Source organism: Leopardus geoffroyi, chromosome C2 (genome assembly GCF_018350155.1).
Source record: "Leopardus geoffroyi isolate Oge1 chromosome C2, O.geoffroyi_Oge1_pat1.0, whole genome shotgun sequence".
NCBI lineage: Eukaryota > Metazoa > Chordata > Mammalia > Carnivora > Felidae > Leopardus > Leopardus geoffroyi.
Window position 1 is genome coordinate 148,355,113 of NC_059333.1, and position 19,651 is coordinate 148,374,763.

The following is a 19,651-nucleotide window of genomic DNA, read 5'->3' on the forward strand; positions in this document are numbered from 1 at the left end:
AATTGGCCCATTAGTTAGGAATGTGTTATTTTGTACCTATCTGTGGGTTTCCCCAATTTCTTCCTGCTATTGCTTTCTAATTTCATTCTGTTGTAGCTGAAGAACATACTTCATGTTATTTCAATATTTCATATTTATTGAGTTTTATTTTATGGTTTAACATATAGTGTATCCTAGAGAATATTTTATTTGCATTTGAGAGGAATGTATATTCTGTTGTTGGGTAGAGTGTTTTATAGATGTTAGGTTAGGTTTAGTTGTCTTATAGTATTGAGTCTTCTATTTCCTTGTTGATCTTCTCCCTAATTGTTCTATACATTATTGAAAGTAGGGTATTGAAGCTTCCAACTATTATTTTTGAATTATCTATTTCTCCCTTCATCTCTTTGAGTTTTTGTTTCATGTGTTGCTTTGTTGTTAGGTGAATTCGTGTTTATAATTGTCTGTCTTCCTGACGGATTGACGTTTTCATCATTATAAAATGTCCCTCTTTATCTTTGGTAACATTTTCTGTTTTAAAATCTATTTTGTCTGACACCAGTATAACCCCTCCAGTTTTCTTTTGGTTGCTGTTTGAATGGAAGCTTCTACTTTCAATCTGTTTGTATCTTTGAATATAAGGTTTCCTCCAGTAGACTAGTTGAATCTTTTTTTTTTTTTTTAAATGTAGCCTGACGACCTCTGCTTCTTGTTTGGATTGTTTTAATTATTCACATTTAATGTTATTACCCGCTATGTTATTTTGAGAGACCTTTCCTTTGTGTTCCTAAGTTATAAGCCTCCTTTCAAAGTTATGACACCTTTCTGCTTCTTTTGAGAACAAGCTCCTCTGATAACGATACTGATAATGAGCAAGCAGCGGAGGGAATAAAAGCTGGGGACAAGAATAGGGGTGGGCTGAGAAGGGAATGAGAATGTTGGAGGGGTTAGCTCAGCCCCACATTTCCCATGGGGCACTATTGGGGCATCTTCCATTTAGGACTGTCTCAAGTCAGTTTTCCGTACCCCATGTCATAGTCCTCTTTCTTTGTGGGTGAGAATCTTGGAGGGAGGGAACTTCACTTACTAATCTGCTCTTCAGTCAAAATCTCTGTGATCTACTTTCTGATAATTCCTTTCTAGTCCGTAAAGGGGAAATGTGGGTGTTTGATTTTGCCCAGCTTTCAGAGGAGCTGCTGCTTAAAAGTGGAACGCTTTTCCAGAATTTCATAGGTGACTACCCTGATGGGCAGAACTTCATGAAGGACTAATTTCCAAGTTCTCACCGATGACAATTAAAAACGAATGCACTCTGGATCCAGCGGGAGTACTCTCCCAGCCCTCAGCCCCAGTTCCCCTCTGATCTGGTGTTTAATGGGGAGAAAGAAGGAGGAGGTGGAAGTCATGCTGCTGAATGCAGGAGGTTCAGCCTCATTCAGGGTCTGTGGAGATGCCATTGTAAGCATGGGGTTGAATGGGGTGGAGGCGGACGGAAGCAACGGTGGAGTCTGCCCTGCCAACCAACTCCTCAGCAGAGTGTGATGAAATGAGGACCAAACCAGGAGGCTCGGGTGCCAGAAAGCTGGCTCCCCCACCCCCACAAGCACATCACAGAAGGGCCCTGACCTCACTCTAAGCTCCGACTCCAAGTCTGAGGGGCCGAGCATCTCAAGTCCACACCTACAACTGTTCACAGGGCGGGTGGGCACCAAAAGCCAGCACGTTGTTAGACGAGAAGTTTCTCGGAAGCAGAAGCGTCAGACACACATCTCTTTGAGGGGCTTTGCCTCTCAGAGCTGGAGCTGCCTTTAAACTCTCCAGCCTGGGAGCCATGAGAAGCTGTTTGCTTTAGCTCTCGCCAGACATCAGGGTACTGTCTACAGATTGCTCTCAGGAGTAGAGCCGTCCTTCGTGGATATCTTTCCTCATGCCACAAGTGTCCTTTCTCTCTGTTGCCTCTCTGGCTGCCTGCTGGCTCCTTTTCTGTCTTGCAGGGCCTCATCCTGGCCAGCCTTCCGTATCTGCTGCCTGTGAGCTAACTGCTGTGGTCAGAGTTCCTCTCTTCTGTGCCCAGTTGCCTCTGAGAACCAGGAGTGGACCTCCCGACCCACTGCTTTGCTTTGTTTTTGTCCCCAGGAACTTCTGCACTATTTAATCGGTACCCTGCTCCTCCTAATCGCCTCCATTGTGGCAGCCTCCAAGAGTTACAGCCAGAGCGGACTGGTAGCTGGAGCGGTGAGGACGGTCTCGGGGGACACTTCACGAACGAGTTCACCTCTAGTACATTTTCTTCCTGATGGGCAGCGAAGGGATTGTTTCCCGGGGCCTTTCTTTCCTAGAAAAGTACCCATCAGTACCCGCCTTGATCCAGCCAGCAACAGTCTCCAAAGAGCCTTAAACTTGGGCCCACAGCAGAGGGTCTCAGCAGGTGGACCGTCAGGGCTTCTGGCACACACAGATGGCCCGTGGCCCAGCCCTCTCCCTCACGAAGCCACTGCTTAAACCAGGGGGCCATTCGGCGTTAATGCACATGCCCATTTGAGTCATGTGCTTGTGGCTACCTCAGTGTTGTGCGGGCAAAGATTCCAAAGCCACGTTAGGGCCCACTGGAGGATGTGATCAGTTAGTGATACCTGTCACGAGTGCTGGCTTTGCTGGTCCTGATTTATAACAATATTCGGGCCAGGAAGTGACACTTTTAGACCTTTCAAAGGTGAGAATTGATCGATCTGATAGCCTGAATAGAACCATGGAAATGTATAAAAATAAGAGTGCTGTGGGGCTGTGTTTACCACCCCCACACACACATATTTTCATATGTGTGTATACTATACATATATGTGTATTATTTAAAAATTTTTTTTTAATGTTTGTTTATTTTTGAGAGAGAGAGAGACAGAGCACGAGCAGGGGAGGGTCAGAGAGAGAGGGAGACACAGAATCCGAAGCAGGCTCCAGGCTCTGAGCTGTCAGGACAGAGAAGGACACAGGGCTCAAACTCACAAACCACGCGATTATGATCCGAGCTGAAGGTAGACCCTTAACCGAGCCACCCAGGCGCCCCTGCATTTATTATTACTTAAAGATGCAGAGATTCCTGCAATATGGTTTCTGATTTAGCTCACTGGTTACAGTTTGGTGGCCTGTGGGCCAGTACGGATTTGCCTCATTTTGAGTTTTAAGAAAAGCTGCACGGGACAGTCACTCTTTCATGTACGTGTTAACAAAATTCTCCAGACTTCGGGTTGGGAGTGGTTTAGTGCCTGGAGTTCCACTGAGGGGTGGGGTCTGTCCTCCAAAGGTGGGGAGGGGGGCAGCCAAGCCTCTCAACACTCATGGGCCTTCAGTGCCTCGAGCAGCCACCCCTCCCCACCCCTGCAATCCCCAAGGACGGGAGTGAATGCTACCTACAGGTTCCCACCTGCTTGATTACAGGCCGGCTGGTGCCCACTGTGTCAGAGCCACACGGGAGGCTCCCACTGGGTTTTAGGATTCAGGTTGCACATAACTGTGTCTGTTAGCCTTAGAATTCCAATAAGCCCCATTTATCATACACCGTCTTTGTGCCTAGGACAAAGCCTTGGCCATGAGGGAGCCAGAAGAAATAAAAAGACACGGACCTTGCTTATGAGAAAATGGTAATCTAGTTCAGGAGTCAAGGCCAAGGCGCATGAAACAATTAGCAAACAAGGCATTGTTGTCCAGAATAGCATTATGTAGCGATATAATAAACTGTTCAATTATGCAGTGCAGACAGTTGGGGACCGGGATAGTATATAATGTGCTAATTGTGCAGGACAGACAATGAGGGGCTAGGACAGGCTCCAATAGGCTAATTATGTGGTGCAGACAATCGGTACAAAGGGAGCCAAGGAAAGGGACCTGGGGGAGGGGAGCGGGTGTGGGCCTGTGGGAGCAGCCGCTTATGTAAACCAGAGGCCGGGCCTGAAAAGAAAACCAAACGCTGGAAATCCTGCCCGTGGCCTGGCTGCTCCTGGGCTCCTCCTATTGTGTGTCAGCCGTGGCTCTGGCCGCGCCGCAAACCTGAGGCCATGTGCAAGTCTGGGAACATTTGGGCAAAAATACAGAGCAGGGTTCTGTTGATTCCTAGGGCTCAGATCCCATGTCTGGCCCTCGCTATCTCTGTGGCCCTGAGCAAACTAGTTGACTTGCTGTCCTTCCTTGTCTTTAGCTGCCAAATGAGGGGGAGGGGAGGGTACCCACATCACCCAGCCGGAAACATGGTAGGAGTTTAAAGGATCAGCACACCTAATGGGCTTAGAACACGGGCGGGCACATAGCAAGTGGTCAATAAATTATACTTGCTGCAGCTGCTGGTGTTGTTGACAAGTAAGGAAATGGCTACAGGCTTCAAAGTTTCATACGAAGACAGCAGAGTCTCTTCGACCATCAGGAGCCTCACACGAGACCCTTTTCCTCTCTGGGCGCCCTGTTCTTTCTTCATCGTTAAATGAGGTTGGACTGGGCTAGGTCAGCTTTCCTAGATAAGCTAGGTCAGCCGCTTGAGCACAGAGTGCAGCCTCAGAATAGAAAGGTGCGCTGCCCTATTCATTTTAGGCTAATACTGTTTCAATGTTTGCAGACATGAAACTGCCTGTCAGGGCTTCAGCTTCGGGCTCTTGCCTGGCTATAAAGTGACACAGAACAGAAAGCCATTAATGAATGAAATGCAATGCTGCCACATCAGTAAGATCCATTTGAACATTAGAAATTTAAAACCCTAAATTAAAACACACAACTTCACCTTTTTCTCTTTCATTAGCCCCGGGTAATTACAGTCCAGTGTCTGGGCCCCAGCTTAGTGGTAAACACAAACCCAAACGTGGGCCCTGAAGTTGCCTAGAGTGAGGAGAGCCAGGAGGTGAAAGCCAGAGCCTGGCTGCCAGGCCCGCACTAGGGCCCCTCCTGGGGGAGCCGTGGACACAAGGCCTCGTTCCTGCACCTGAGCAGGGACCGGGTGGTCAGCTCCCGTGATTCCCCGGGGCTCCCTCCTGGCCACAGCTGGTCCAGAAACAGGCGCAGGGATGAGAAACAAAGGGCGGCTAGCCTGAGTGATTGGCCCTCGGCCTGGGAACTTCCTTTGCTCTCTCTCCTGTGTAGATCTTCGGTTTCGTGGCCACCTTCCTCTGCCTGGCGAGCATATGGCTGTCCTACAAGATCTCGTGTGTGACCCAGTCAACAGGTGAGTTCTGGTTGCCCGAACACAGATGATCTCTGAAAGCAGAGTTCCCTCTGCCGGGGAACGGGAGGACAGCCTGGTCTGGAGTTCAGCAACAGGGAAGGGCCGCCCACCGTGAGGCGTTGGGGGGGCCAAGGTGGAAAGGTGTCACCCAAGGTTCTCTGCTCCGCACTGTCATCGCAGCACCCAACACGGGGCTCGATCTCACAAACTACAGGATCGTGACCTGAGCCGAGATCAAGAGTCGGACGCTTAACCAACTGGGCCACCCAGGTGCCCCGGTGAAGCATTTTCTTTAAATAAGTTCCCTAATGACAAAAATAAAGTGTAGAGAATTTTGAAAATGCAAATAAGAAAAACAAAATATTTTTAATGAAAACCGTCTATCATCACACTACCCAGAAATAGCACCTACTGGGTGTCTGTCCTTCCAGTATTTCTTCTCTCTGGTTGGATGGATGGATGGATGGATGGACAGATACAAAGATGTATAGATACATACATATGTTGCTTTTGTTAAACGATCCAACTTCAGGTATTATTTGTAACCTGTTCTCATTCTCGTACTTAACCATCTATGAGACATTTTCCCCACTTGTTTGGGGATTCTTTTCCATCGCTTTTAAAAAGATTTTATGGGGGCGCCTGGGTGGCGCAGTCGGTTAAGCGTCCGACTTCGGCCAGGTCACGATCTCGCGGTCCGTGAGTTCGAGCCCCGCGTCGGGCTCTGGGCTGATGGCTCGGAGCCTGGAGCCTGTTTCCGATTCTGTGTCTCCCTCTCTCTCTGTCCCTCCCCCGTTCATGCTCTGTCTCTCTCTGTCCCAAAAATAAATAAACGTTGAAAAAAAAAAAAATTAAAAAAAAAAATAATAAAAAAAAATAAAAAGATTTTATGTACGTACGTATTTAGATTTTATTTTTAAGTAATCTCTGTGCCCAACTTGGGGCTCGAACTTACAACCCCAAGATCGGGAGTGACATGCTCTAAGGACTGAGCCAGCCAGGTGCCCCTCTTCTCCCATCGCTTTTTGTTAAGTGTTTATTTTTGAGAGACAGCACGAGCTGGGGAGGGTCAGAGAGAGAGAGACAGAGGATCTGAAGCGGGCTCTGTGCTGACAGCAGAGAGCCGAATGCGGGGCTCGAACTCCACAACTGTGAGATCATGACCTGCTCGGAAGTCGAACATTTAACCGGCTGAGCCACCCACGTGTCCCTCCCATCACTTTTATTTATTTATTATTTATTTATTTTTAACATTTATTTATTTTTGAGACCGAGAGAGAGACAGAGCATGAACGGGGGAGGGTCAGAGAGAGGGAGATACAGAATCTGCAACAGGCTCCAGGCTCTGAGCAGTCAGCACAGAGCCCGACGCAGGGCTCGAACTCACGGACCATGAGATCATGACCTGAGCCGAAGCCGGCCGCTTAACCGACTGAGCCACCCAGGCGCCCCTCTGTCCCATCACTTTTAATGGCTCTGTGCTGTTGCATTGACTCCAGGGCATGTCTGTGTCATAGTTTACTTGTCTCCTGTCTGGGGTCACTGTGGTTTTTTGTCTTGTTTTGTTTTGTTTTAATTCTTTGCTACTAAACAGTGTTGTAAAGAACACACTTGTAAATATAGCCCCATACTCATGCCTAATATCTTCTACCTCTAGAATGCATTCCTAGAGGTAACACTGCTGAGAGCTTGAGCCAGGTATTTTGATTAATCCACCTTTTTCTTTAGCCCAGCCCTTCCTGTCTTTGTTCTTTTTCTTTCTCTTAAAAAAATAACTAAAGGAATATCAGAGTGTGTACAGTACATGGTCTGAGTTGTCCCGAAGAAACGTTTCCACTAGCTTCCGATTCCCTCTAGAAGTCACTGACAAAAAGAGAACAGGAAGCTGAGGGAGAGGAGGCAGTCACAAGAGACCACAGGCTGTAGGATTCTGTTTACATGAAACGGGCAGAAGAGACACATCCAAAGAGGCAGGAAGTAGATCAGAGGTTGCCAGGAGCTGGGGAGGTGACTGCAGAGGGGTGTGGGCCTTCTCTTGGAAGGGATGAAGTATTCTAGAAGCATGGCAGTGTTCGCACAGTCCTGTGAGTACACGGAAACTGTGGACATGAAGCCTCCACTTGAGGTGGGTGAGTTGTACGGTAGGTAGATTTTGTCTCGCTGAAGCTGTTTAAGGGAGAAATCAATGAGGGGGCGCCTGGGTGGCTCAGTTGGTTAAGTGCCTGACTCTTGGCTTCGGCTCAGGTCATGATCTTGTGGTCGTGGGATCGAGCCCCGTGTCGGGCTCTGCGCTGAGTGTGGAGCCTGCTTCCTCTCTCTCCTCTCTCTCTGCCCCTCTCACTCTCTAAATAAATAGATACATAAATAAGTAAAATAAATTTTTTAAAAAAACCAATGAAGAAAAGTAGAGAATGTAACAGTTATGTGTAACATCTGAAGGTGAAAATTATGACTTAAAATTATGAAGGAACAGCCCAAAGAAACCGCAAACACAATGAGAGTCCCTGTGACGATAGGCCTGGGTGGGGAAGAGGAAGGATAGAAACCCCCTGTCCCCGCGCCCGTACTAATTTTTTTCTTTTCTGTTAGAAATGTATTTAGAGGGGCGCCTGGGTGGCTCAGTCAGTTAAGCGGCCGACTTCGGCTCAGGTCATGATCTCACGGTCCGTGAGTTCGACCCCCGCGACGGGCTCTGGGCTGACAGCTCAGAGCCTGAAGCCTGTTTCAGATTCTGTGTCTACCTCTCTCTGACCCTCCCCTGTTCATGCTCTGTCTCTCTCTGTCTCAAAAATAAATAAACATAAAAAAAAAAAAAGAGGGGCGCCTGGGTGGCTTGGTCGGTTGAGCGTCCGACTTTGGCTCAGGTCATGATCTCGTGGTCTGTGAGTTCGAGCCCCGCATCGGGCTCTGTGCTGACAGCTCGGAGCCTGGAGCCTGTGTCAGATTCTGTGTCTCCCTCTCTCTGACCCTCCCCCGTTCATGCTCTGTCTCTCTCTGTCTCAAAGATAAATAAACGTTAAAAAAAAAAAAAAAAAAAAAAAAAAGAAGAAATGTATTTAGAAGGAAAAAACGAATTCCAATGGTAGTTGTTGCTGGGCGGAGGAAGGAAGTGCTCTGAGCAGAGCTGGGGGGCAGCCTCCTGATGTGTGGCTTCTGGGTGGGCCTGCCCTGCCCGCCGTCCTAACTTTGCCACTTCCTTCCCAAGATGCCGCTGTCTGAGGACACCCTGCGCCCCGGCCTGAGGCAGGCTCTGAGATGGGAGCGTCGGGGGGCCGGCGCCCAGGACAGGCTTCTGAACCTCTGCTCCTGTGCCAAAGCCCTGCCCACACTGCTGGGCACAAGAGGGGCCCTCGGCGTCCTCCTGGGCTCCTGAGCCGCTCTCAGCCTTTCTGGTCTTCCTTGGAGAATAGTCCTCGCCGCCTGGGAACGAAAGCAGCCTGCAGGGAAATCTGGTCTCTTCCTCCTGCTCTTAGAACCAACCGTCTCAGGGACTGATGACCCCACTTACCTACCACAGCGGAGGGTTTCTGAATACTCCTGCCTAAATCTGCTTCTACTCCACATTCCTCAGGGGGATGAAGCTGCCTTAAATCCTCTTATAGAAACAAAGCTCTCTCTGGGGCACCAGGGTGGCTCAGTCGGTTAAGTTTCCCACTTCGGCCCAGGTCATGATCTCACGGTTCAAAAGTTCGAGCCCTGTGTCGGGCTCTGTGCTGACAGCTCGGAGCCTGGAACCTGCTTCGGATTCTGAATCTCCCTCTCTCTCTGCCCTCCCCGCTCACGCTCTGTTTCTTTCTGAAAAATAAATAAATATTTAAAAAAATTAACAAAAAAACAAAGCCATCTCCTAATTTATCCAGCTTGGGAAGAAGCCCCTCTTGAGACCAGACCCTCTTTCTTAAGTGAGGCGGGCCTGCAGAAGCACTGTGTGGTCAGCCCGTGTTGCAGGCCTCAGTCTTAATTACCACTGTGAGTGTGCGTGTGGGCATGTGTGGAGGGGGGCGTGTGTGCATGTGTTTTGTAATAAAAATATTGACTTGGCCAATTTCTTATTGGACGAGAAAGCTGTAAACCAGGAGTCACGTGACAGGGCCCACAAAGCTCATGGGAAATCACTTGATGCACCCCGGGCCCCCCTACCCCTACCCACCCCCCCCCCACCTCCCCAGAGATGAGAACACTAAAGGATGCAGAAGACCCTGGCCCCTCAAGATTTGCATATTTTCAGAGTAAATGGATGTTAAGGGTGGAAGCCAGTACTGTTCACACAAGACCTAACAAAGCACTACTCACGAGCAGCACAAGTGGCCTTAGAAAAAGAGGGAACTTCTGGTACCTACTACAGCATAGATGAACCCCGAGGACATTGTGCCGAGTGAAATAAGCCAGAAGGACAAATGCTGTGTGATTCCATTTCCAGGAGATTCCTAGAGTAGTTAAACTTCAGAGACTGAAAGTGGAAGCATGGTTGCCGGAGCGGGGGGCTGGCGTGAGGGAATGGGGAGTTCGTGTCTAACGGGTACAGCTTTCAAGCGGGAAGACGGAAACGTTCTGGAGTCGGATGTGGTGGTGGCTGCACAGCATAAGTGTAATGCCAATGAGCTGCACCTAAAAGTTGTGAAAGTGGTTAAGTTCTATGTTACGCATAGTTAAAAAAACTTTTTTTAATGTTTACTTATTTTTGAGAGAGGGAGCACGAGCAGGGGAGGGGCAGAGAGAAAGGGAGACACAGAATCTGAAGCAGGCTCCAGGCTCCAAGCTGTCGGCACAGAGCCCGACGCGGGGCTCGAACCCACGAACCGTGAGATCACGACCTGAGCGGACGATCATGACGCTTACCCAACTGAGCCACCCAGGTACCCCATTATGGACTGACTTTATAATAAGTAAATGTTATAAGTGTAAATTGATCATTCGTGTTAACATCATATTTCCTGTTTTATATAATAGAGTTTCATATGATCTAGATTGACAAAGTGGGTTTCTCTGCTTAAAAATAACGCGTTCAGAAGTCCCTGACAGGAAGGAAGCTGCCGGGCCAGAGCAATGCACCCAGGTTGGAGGCAGCCAGACACTGAGTGGCTTTCTCATGAAGACCACCGGGCGAGTAACTGGAGCCCGTGGACCTTGTAAGGCGAATGAGGCAACCGGTGGCTTGCTGGGGTTTTATTGTCATTTTCTGTGTATATGAAAATTATGCAAATGAGAAAGACCACGATAAGCTCCATGCAGAGTTGTGCAAAAAAGGTAACATCGCGGTGTCAAGGGTGCCCTTTGGCTCAGTTCTGTAGAGCAGTAACAGCCAGAATAATGGTGACGCTGAATATCGACCTGACCCAAACTATTAAAAACTCATTGCGAGGGCAGGGGTGCATGTGGAGGGCAGCCCAGGGCTCCAGATGCCCCAAGTGTCGGAGAGAATTTTTAGGCTAAACATTTGAGTTTTAAAAGTTACCAAATAGGGGCGCCTGGGTGGCTCAGTCAGTTGAGCGTTTGACTTCAGCTCAGGTCATGATCTCACAGTCTGTGAGTTCAAGCCCGGCATCGGGCTCTGTGCTGACAGCTCGGAGCCAGGAGCCTGCTTCAGATTCTGCGTCTCCCTCTCTCTATGCCCCTCCCCTGCCCATGCTCTGTCTCAAAAATAAATAAAAACATTAAAAACTAGTAATAATAAAAAAATAAAGGTTGCCAAATAAACTTTTAAAAGATACACTTCGGGCCGAGCCAAATGCGTGCCGAGGCTTTGTGCAGCCCGCGAGCCCTCGGTTTGCGACCCTACCTGACCCGGTGGTTCCGGGGACGGGAAGGAGGGTGGTCTGGCAGCAGGAAGTCAGGGCTGAGGCCGGAGCGCGCGGAGGCTTCTCGGGCCAGCACCTGCTTCCTCCCGAAACCCCAAGCTAGTGCGCGGGGCGGGGGCCCTCCCCGGGGTCCCCTGCCGGCAGAGTCGCCTGCTGGCGCGCTGCCACCGGTCGCAGCTGGCCTCAACTTTTCTTCTGCGAAAACAAAACCCTGATGAGCAGGTGGCCGCCCTGCGCGCCCTCGCCTAGCAGCGCGCGCCCTCTTGTGGCAGCGGGGCGCAGTGCGGCATTTAACCAACCTTTGTGACTGTGTGCTTCCCCTTGCCTCACCCCTCCCGTCTGTCCTCTCCCAGCACAACCTCCAGATCCTTCCATCCACCGCATCTTTGCTTTTCTTAATATGTAGCTCTACGGCAGTTACATGGGTTGCCTAGAAAGTGCATAGAAGTCTGGTAGTTATCCGTAATTGAAACAGTCACCATGCTGTATGTAATGTGGGCCTCACATCTCTCTTCATCCAGCCACCACTGCAGTGCCGGTCCTGCAAGGGCTGTGACAACTTCATGCCACTGTAACCACACAGCTGTGCTCCAGGCCTCCACTGGCACCTCTTGACTGTCCTGTGGATGCTGCCCAGGGACCCACCCAGCACCCACACATGTGCCGCGGGCAAGTGCAGGAGACTTCCTGCCCTGGGGTGGAACACTGGTCAATGGGACACAGGAGTCAGTGGATACATCTGTTCTCTCCTGGGACAAATTGTCCTAAGGCAAGTTTTACACCACTTCTCCAGGGACAGTTCTGTGGGACCAAGGGAACAGTCACACTGAGTGGTGACCAACTCAGTAACACATCCTCGTATCAGCGATCTCCTTCTCATCTTCACTCCAGATGGTTCGGATGGATATGTGGGTACAGGCAGGAAATATGTGGTGGCTGCATGAATAGCCTTACTCAGGGGTGGCTTTGGAAGACAGGAGTGAGGGGGAATAGGGAGATAACTCCAATGGCCAAAGCCCTGTGCAAGGCATCTGATCATCTACTTTGGTGGAAGTGGCCCAGTGAGAAAATATGCAGCCTTGGGGACAGGTGAATGGCCAGGGGCCTAGAAAGGGAAAGACCAGTAAGGCCACGAGGGGTGGATGGGGCAGGAAGCCACTAAAATTCTCAACCACGCAATTCATTTGAACAATCCGTGGATTTCCTACAAAATAAAAATCCTGGATAATGAGGCCACTAAATGCCACGGAAAAAAACCCCTGCACATACACGTATATTGTATGATTAAAAGCTCAGGGACCCACAGAATTAAAGGCCCAGGCGGGGCTAGACCGGCTAGGGGCTGTGAGGGTGCACAAACAGCAGAAGCGAAACCTAGAGTGGATTTCACAGCTCCTGTGGAGCCAAGACCTTCATCTGAGCTGATAGCACCCGGACTGCACTAATTAGCGGCAGGACAAGGAGGGGCAAGAATCGGGTATGAGACCGGGTCTCCAGATTCAGCCCCACCCCGAGGAAGCCCCACATATTTCTAAATTTATTAGATACTGGCTGTAGTCGTGTGGCTTTGTGGGCGTTACGTTTGTTTTTCGGTCTGGACTCTGCTCCCTGCTCTTTTGCAACAAACTGCTCGCACGATGCACACACTGCGACCTCTTTGGGTGGCTCATATAAGGCAGAGGCCAAGCCAAAAAGGGCGTTTACCCATAAAGCTTGCCAAGCATTAACAACGGAAACAATGCCTTTTCCTGGGAGCAGAAAAGGTGCATTGTCTTCTCCCGCAAGGTTTCACAGAGCCAGGGGTGCCGTGCAAAGCTTCAAAGCTTCAAGTTGAACACCCCTGCTGGCCACCGGCAGCTGGCGTTACTGTAGAGCAGGGAAGCTTAAAGAACGTGGTCACGTCCATTTCCAGTGCCCGACATCATCAAAGCGCATGAATGTGTTGCTGCCTTCATGCCTGGCTCTTGGTTTGCGGCCTCGGGTGTTGCTAACACTGTTTTTAGATCGCCTTTCTAGGGGTGGGGGCAGGGGTGTGGAGCGTACATTTTTATCGCTCTGGATTCGCCGGCGATCGAGCATCAGCGTATCGGACACGGCCAGGATCACGTGAACTCCGGGTGGTGACGCAAGCTCTTCCGTAATGGCTCCACGGAGAAAACTGCTCTTGCCTCATCAGGTGCCACCCAAGCACAGCTGACGCGAGACAGACGGGACCGTAAATGAGGACCGTAAATGAGAATGCAAGTGTCCGGCCTTCCGCGCGACCATCTTGGAAGCTGTGTCACGACTCGGGGAGCTATTTCCCGGTCACGTTAGGACAGACGTAGCCGCCACTACGAAAGCGGCCCCGCAGCAGGACCGGCCGCTGCGCGTACTGGCTGTCGGAGGCCGTCCCTCCAAACCTGGGGATGTTCCCGCAGCCCCCACCCCGAGTCATCAGACACGTGTCCACTGGAGCGAGGGCCCGAACAGTGACATCTTGGAAGCCATTCAGGCGGGAGAAGATGCCCCGCCCTAGAGCCTCCGGCCCCTCAGACCGCCGGGAACTACAGGTATCGTGGCGCCGTTGACTGGCACCTTTCGCAGTGAAACCTCCTCCACTTCCGGGCCTCCGACCTCTTGGATTTGAGAACCTCCTCCTGCTGCTGACGGCCGACTGCCAGCGTTACTGAGCCCTAAATGAAACAGTGTCCACTTTCACATTCTCATCTTCCAGTTCGTACGTGGGGCAAGCTCCAGAAAGTCCTATCGAGATAAGAAAACAGATTTTCCGATTCAGGGCCCAGCCCAGCCCCTGAGCCTGTAACCACCTTCACCAGCAAGTGGTCGCCCACCCATCGGACGGAAATAGTGTTTTCCCTATTGCACTGCTGGCTTAATAAAGGACTTGCCTGTCACGAGAATCAGTGATGAAAGAGCCCTCCCCCACCCCACCCCCCGCCACTGGCCCAAGCAGGTCCCCTGCGATGCTGCAGCCATCCAGGGATGGTAAATGGGTCAGGGCCCACCGCAGCGGACACCCCGTGCAATGGGCTGAACACGGGGGACTTCCGGCCAGAGTGCGCCACCCCAAGATTTAGTAAACAGTATCTGTAACATTGGCCCATGGCCTGTGTGGTCAGGTGTTTGGGCCACCCAGGACTGGGCTGGTGAAGACATACCATACATAGGGTGCAGCGTCCCCCACCCCCAGAAACACACAGCTATTTAATTACAGACACAATATTTCAGTTGTATGCGTGGTCATGCGAAGCAACCACATCTAGAGAAAAGCACCTAGAGGAACATGTGGAAGGTGCGGGAGGTGTTAAAACAAGATAAAGTAAAAACTACCAGGCAATAACAATGCAGTAGGTGGGAAGAACTGAGGGGCATCAGTCCTCACGTCTTAGTGTCATTCGGGAGCCGAGCAGGAGTACTGATTACCCTTGTTTTCCTGACGTCAAATATGCACGCTAAAAATCTGAGTATTACTGCAGAATTTTAGCTGATGAAAGTGGCAGGAACTACAGTCGCCATTTTGTAAACGCAGATAACAGATTCAGAGAAAGGCCAAGGGATGGGAACTTTTAACTAAAAGGTTGACGGGAACCTTCATGGTGGGAGGGATCAGGTGCCAGCATCTGGACCACTTGGGTGCAGTTCGTGCGGGATGGCGGGAGGCACGCGCCATCACCCACAGGAAAACCTTAAAAAAAAAAGGAAAAGACTGACCTCAATTTAAGCAAGCCTTCAGAGCTATCTTTCAGTTTTCTAATCAGAATACGTCATCTTTAAAATAAAGATCCCACCATTTGCAACTACATGGCTGGAACTGGAGGGTATTATGCTAAGCGAAATTAGCCAGAGAAAGACAAATATATGACTTCACTCATATGAGGAATTTAAGATACAAAACAGATGAACATAAAGGAAGGGAAAGAAAAATAATATAAAAACAGGGAGGGGGACAAAACATAAGAGACTTTTAAATACAGACAACAGAGGGTTGCTGGAGGGGTTGTGGGAGGGGAGATGGGCTAAATGGGTAAGGGGCACTAAGGAATCTAGTCCTGAAATCACTGTTGCACTATATGCTAATCTGGATGTAAATTATAAAAAATTAATTAATTTAAAAAATAAAATAAAATAGTGTTAAAAATAATAAAATAAAATAAAGATCCCATTCTGGACACCTGCAAAAATAAAGTACCTAGGACAAATCTGCCAAAGATGTACAAGACCTTTTTGAAGAAAACCACAAACTTTATTGGAAAACAATAAAAGACCCAAATCAGTGGAGATTCTAGGTTCACGAATGTTAAGTTAAATCATAAATCATTTTCCCCCAAATTAATCTATAAATTCAATGCAATTCCAAGAAAAAGTTAACTAGGGCTTTTTGTGGAACTTGCCAAATCAATCTTAAAATTTTATAGTAAAAAGTATCTTTATAGTAAAAAGTAAAGTAACCTTTCTCTCAATTTTACTGCAAACCTAAAACTATTCTTAAAAAGTCTTTAAAATAGGGGCACCTGGTTGGCTTAGTTGGTTAAGCATCCAACTTCAGCTCAGGTCATAATCTCGTGGTTTGTGAGTTTGAGCCCTATGTTGGGCTCTGTGCTGACAGCTCAGAGCCTGGAACCTGCTTCGGATTCTTTGTCTCCCTCGCTCTCTGCCCCTCCCCCACTCTCACTCGGTCTTTAGGTCTCTCCAAAGTAAATAAAACATTTAAAAAAAAAAAATTCTCTCTCCCTCTGACCTTCTCCCCAGCTCAAAAAAAGAAAGAAAGAAAGAAAGAAAAAGTGTCTCAAATAACAAAGTGTTAAGAATACAACAATTTTGAACTTGCCCTCAGGTTACTACAACTTTATCAAGACTATGGTATTGGCATAGGTATAGAAAAAAAGCCTAAGGAAGCCAGCCCCAGACCCACGCATATGCATAAACTTGGTAGAAGCAGCCGTTGTCTATCAGAGGAGTAAAGAGTCACGGAGTGCTCCTACCACATACAGAAATCAGGGTACATTCAAGTACTAAATGTAAAATGCAAACCTTTAAACATTTTAGAAAGCGGCAGGGAGGGGCGCCTGGGTGGCGCAGTCGGTTAAGCGTCCGACTTCAGCCAGGTCACGATCTTGCGGTCCGTGAGTTCAAGCCCTGCGTCAGGCTCTGGGCTGATGGCTCGGAGCCTGGAGCCTGCTTCCGATTCTGTGTCTCCTTCTCTCTCTGCCCCTCCCCCCTTCATGCTCTGTCTCTCTCTGTCTCAAAAATAAATAAAAACGTTAAAAAAAAAAAATTAAAAAAAAAAAAAAAAAAGAGGCAGGGAACATCTGTGACCTTGAGCTAACAAGAATCGATAAGCAAAGAGACAAAGTATCAAGAAGCAAAGTTAAAATATAAATTATAGACTTTGAGGAGATATTTCCAAGGCACATTACTAACAAAGGATAACACCCATAATATGTCAAGAACTCTCAAATGAGTTAAAAAAAAAAAAAAAAAACGCACATCAGGGTGGAAAAAAGGCAAAGAATATAAACGAACAACTCACTGATGTGGGGAAGCGTACAAAGTCAACAGCCGAATGAGAAGACGCCCAGGCTCACCAGTCATAAGGGGAGTGTAAAAGAAAATGAGACCATTTCAGCCCCAGATCAGCAAAACTCTTAAGCCAAACTAATACTAAGTGCAAGACAAGAATAAGGAAACAAAGCACCCCCGTACACGGCTGCCGCGAAGTCTCCACTTTGGAGACTGTTTGGAAATATTTAGCCACGTTGGAATCCCACACATCCTGCGATGCAACAATTTCTAAGTCCACAACCTACACAGAACTCTTGCACCCGTGCGTGAGATGTTCAAAGATGTCTGTTCCCTGGAACACTGGTTCAAACGGTCAAAAACAAACCACATCAAAATTTTTCTGTCAACAGAGGAAAGGTAAGTAAACTGGCAAATTCGTACCACGGGATGCCAAATAGTAGTTAAAATGAATGAACTAGAGCTGCGTGTATCAGATACATTTCAAAATACTACCGATTGGAAAAAGCAACCTACGAATGGCTAAATCTAGCATAAATACCATGTCGGACATTGTTTATGGATACATCTCTCTATATAGTACAGACAATAAAGACAGGAAAGACAGATACCACATTCAAGATCACGTGTGCCTTTGGGAAAGTAAAAAGTAAGATTGGAGGTGGTGGTATTTCAGAAGTGAAACTTCATCTTCTTTCTTAAACAAGGGCCTTTATGGCAAAAAGTTATGATCTATTAAAGCTGGGTGGTGTCTGAAATGGGTGTGATCTTCTGTGCTTCCAGTACTCGACAGTTCTCAAAAATTAAAAGTAGCCAAATTGGGGCGCCTGGGTGGCGCAGTCGGTTAAGCGTCCGATTTCAGCCAGGTCACGATCTCGCGGTCCGTGAGTTCGAGCCCCGCGTCGGGCTCTGGGCTGATGGCTCAGAGCCTGGAGCCTGTTTCCGATTCTGTGTCTCCCTCTCTCTCTGCCCCTCCCCTGTTCATGCTCTGTCTCTCTCTGTCCCAAAAATAAATAAACGTTGAAAAAAAAAAATTAAAAAAAAAAAAAAAAAAAAAAAAATTAAAAGTAGCCAAATATGAAGGTGACAGGAAAAAAAAAAAAAAAAAACAGTACTTCCCACCTTTTATTAGACCAATTTTCTAGGGTACACATAACTTGTACAATTATAGTTTAGTCTAAACGTCAGAACTGTTAGTTTTTCTATTTTACATTGCTTTGGGGGTATTCAGGCCTACAAAAATTTCTTAAACTGGGAATTTAATTTTCCCTAGCTGGGGCCCAATCCTTAACATGCTTATGCCAGACATTGTTGAACCCCAAGCCCATGGCTCTTGCTATCAGAACCAATGTGTTCAGGTAACAGAAGACTCTATCTGCTTCAAAGGGTATTCACCACTTGAGGAGAGGAATCTGGATTGCTTTAGGCCAATTTCAGTAATGCCGTTCTCCAGGTCAGTAAATAATTTAGAAATGGGCATTTAAAGTCTGTTAGTAAGACAGGAAGGTGAAGTCCACCAAGGGGCTTCTGTGAAAAAAGAACACCTTAGAGACACAGCAATGCACAATCTCTTCTTTGGGCCTTGGACATTGTTGTGCAAGTGGACGATGCCTGGAGATGTCACCTGTCTTGCTACACCATAAGGGGTCAATCCTGAGGATAAAGACTCACAGCAGAAGATGCATGGGCAGAAAAACATGGAAAGAGTCTGGGTCCCTGATAATACTGCTGAGACGCTGAACTTCGACCAGTCACAGAACGGCCCTACCGGGGCTTATGAAATAAATTTTCCTTACTCTTTAAGACCTATTTATTTAGGTTTTCTGCTCCTTGCAGTTGACGGCACACTGAGACAACTCCTTTTTTTGTTTGTTTGTTTCATTTGTTTAAGCAACCTCTCCACCAACATGGGGCTTGAACTCACAACACTGAGGTCAAGAGTCACATGTTCTACCAAACTGAGCCAGCCAGGCGCCCCAAGACAATGCTCTTTATCAAAACAAAACACAAAACTCTGAAGAATGTAAGAATTCCAGTGAGTTCCTGATGATTATAAAGATCTTGTTATTCTCACACAGACTGGAGGCGGGAGTTCTGCAAACCACACAAATAGTTGCAGCTTTACCAGAACCACCCCAGTTTTGTTTCACACTTTCTCTGTCACTGAACAGTCTGAAAGAGAATGTGCCTATTTTGTTTTTAGCATTGTTTAGCCACAACGAGAATTGTGATGGAGAGTCCAAATTTGCTTCTTTGTAAGTATTTAAAGGTGTTTAGTCCATAACATTCCTTTGCAACTCTTCAGACATGGCTCCCAACAAAGGCTGTTTCAACGTGTGTTCCAACTTCCTACCTGTGCCTCACACCTGGGCAGACGCACAGTCCAGTATCCCACCAAAGTACTTACCAAGATTGTACAGCCCACTCCTAGAACTCTGGAGAAAGTTTTCATCTTCAACATCAGGCTTCTGTGATAATGAAACAACTACAAAGGTGTAGACAATAAAATGGATTTATTTAAAAAGAAAACTACAAAATTTGACATTGAGAGAGATAAAAAAAAAAAAAGAAAGAAAAAAGACCCACAGGATTTAAATTGATAAATACAAAAGCGATTGGCTATAAACAATGTAAAAATACATTTCCCAGTCCCCAAGCAGAACATAATTTAAGTATGGCAGTTATAAAATTCTTACATTGTATGCATTTTCTCTTAAAATCTTTAAGAACCATTTTAAACAGTTTATTTGTATAAAATACAACAAATCTAACATGGCTGTTAATAAAAAATTATGTGACATTTCAGTTTACTGAGTTTGCCCTTTTTCGGACATCAAAGGGGTTTTGGTCTCAAGTTTTCCTTGAACTTTTTTTATTCACCACGTGGTCTTTTTACTCGAATTCCTTCTACAATAGAAGAGGGGGGCCAATCAGTCATGGGTCCCATAGAGAACAGGATGAAGAAAAGTTCCAGAGGGACCCAAAATACCAGCAAATACATTATCTTTCTGCAAAGGGAAGGTTAAGTGGCAGCTAAGAGGCCCACGTCTGCACCAATAAAAGAGACGCAAGCCAAGCCTCAGAGCGAGCAGCGCTGCGGCTCGATGCCGACGTGCTGTATGGAGGCGGCCAGCTGGGACACGTCCCA

General features: G+C 47.7%; 1 protein-coding gene and 1 long non-coding RNA gene across 3 annotated transcripts in view; one reads left to right on the top strand and one right to left on the bottom strand.

The window, feature by feature from the left end:
- Nucleotides 1-9,017, top strand: part of CMTM7 (CKLF like MARVEL transmembrane domain containing 7) — a 51,097-nt gene extending 42,080 nt beyond the window's left edge. The window contains exons 3-5 of one of the 2 annotated variants that reach the window (XM_045436426.1): nt 2,116-2,214; nt 5,101-5,182; nt 8,388-9,017. In XM_045436426.1, the coding sequence (XP_045292382.1) occupies nt 2,116-2,214; nt 5,101-5,182; nt 8,388-8,401 (195 nt within the window). In that variant the 3' untranslated portion in view covers nt 8,402-9,017. The remainder of the gene's footprint in view (nt 1-2,115; nt 2,215-5,100; nt 5,183-8,387) is intronic. The other variant, XM_045436427.1, reaches the window with a different exon arrangement.
- A 3,142-nt stretch (nt 9,018-12,159) lies between these two features.
- On the bottom strand, nt 12,160-16,639 carry LOC123575754. The gene is made up of 3 exons (XR_006700977.1): nt 16,514-16,639; nt 14,407-14,668; nt 12,160-13,725 (listed from the first exon to the last, which is right to left on the bottom strand). It is a non-coding gene; the product is annotated as an uncharacterized LOC123575754 (long non-coding RNA).
- Nucleotides 16,640-19,651: the final 3,012 nt, after the last annotated feature.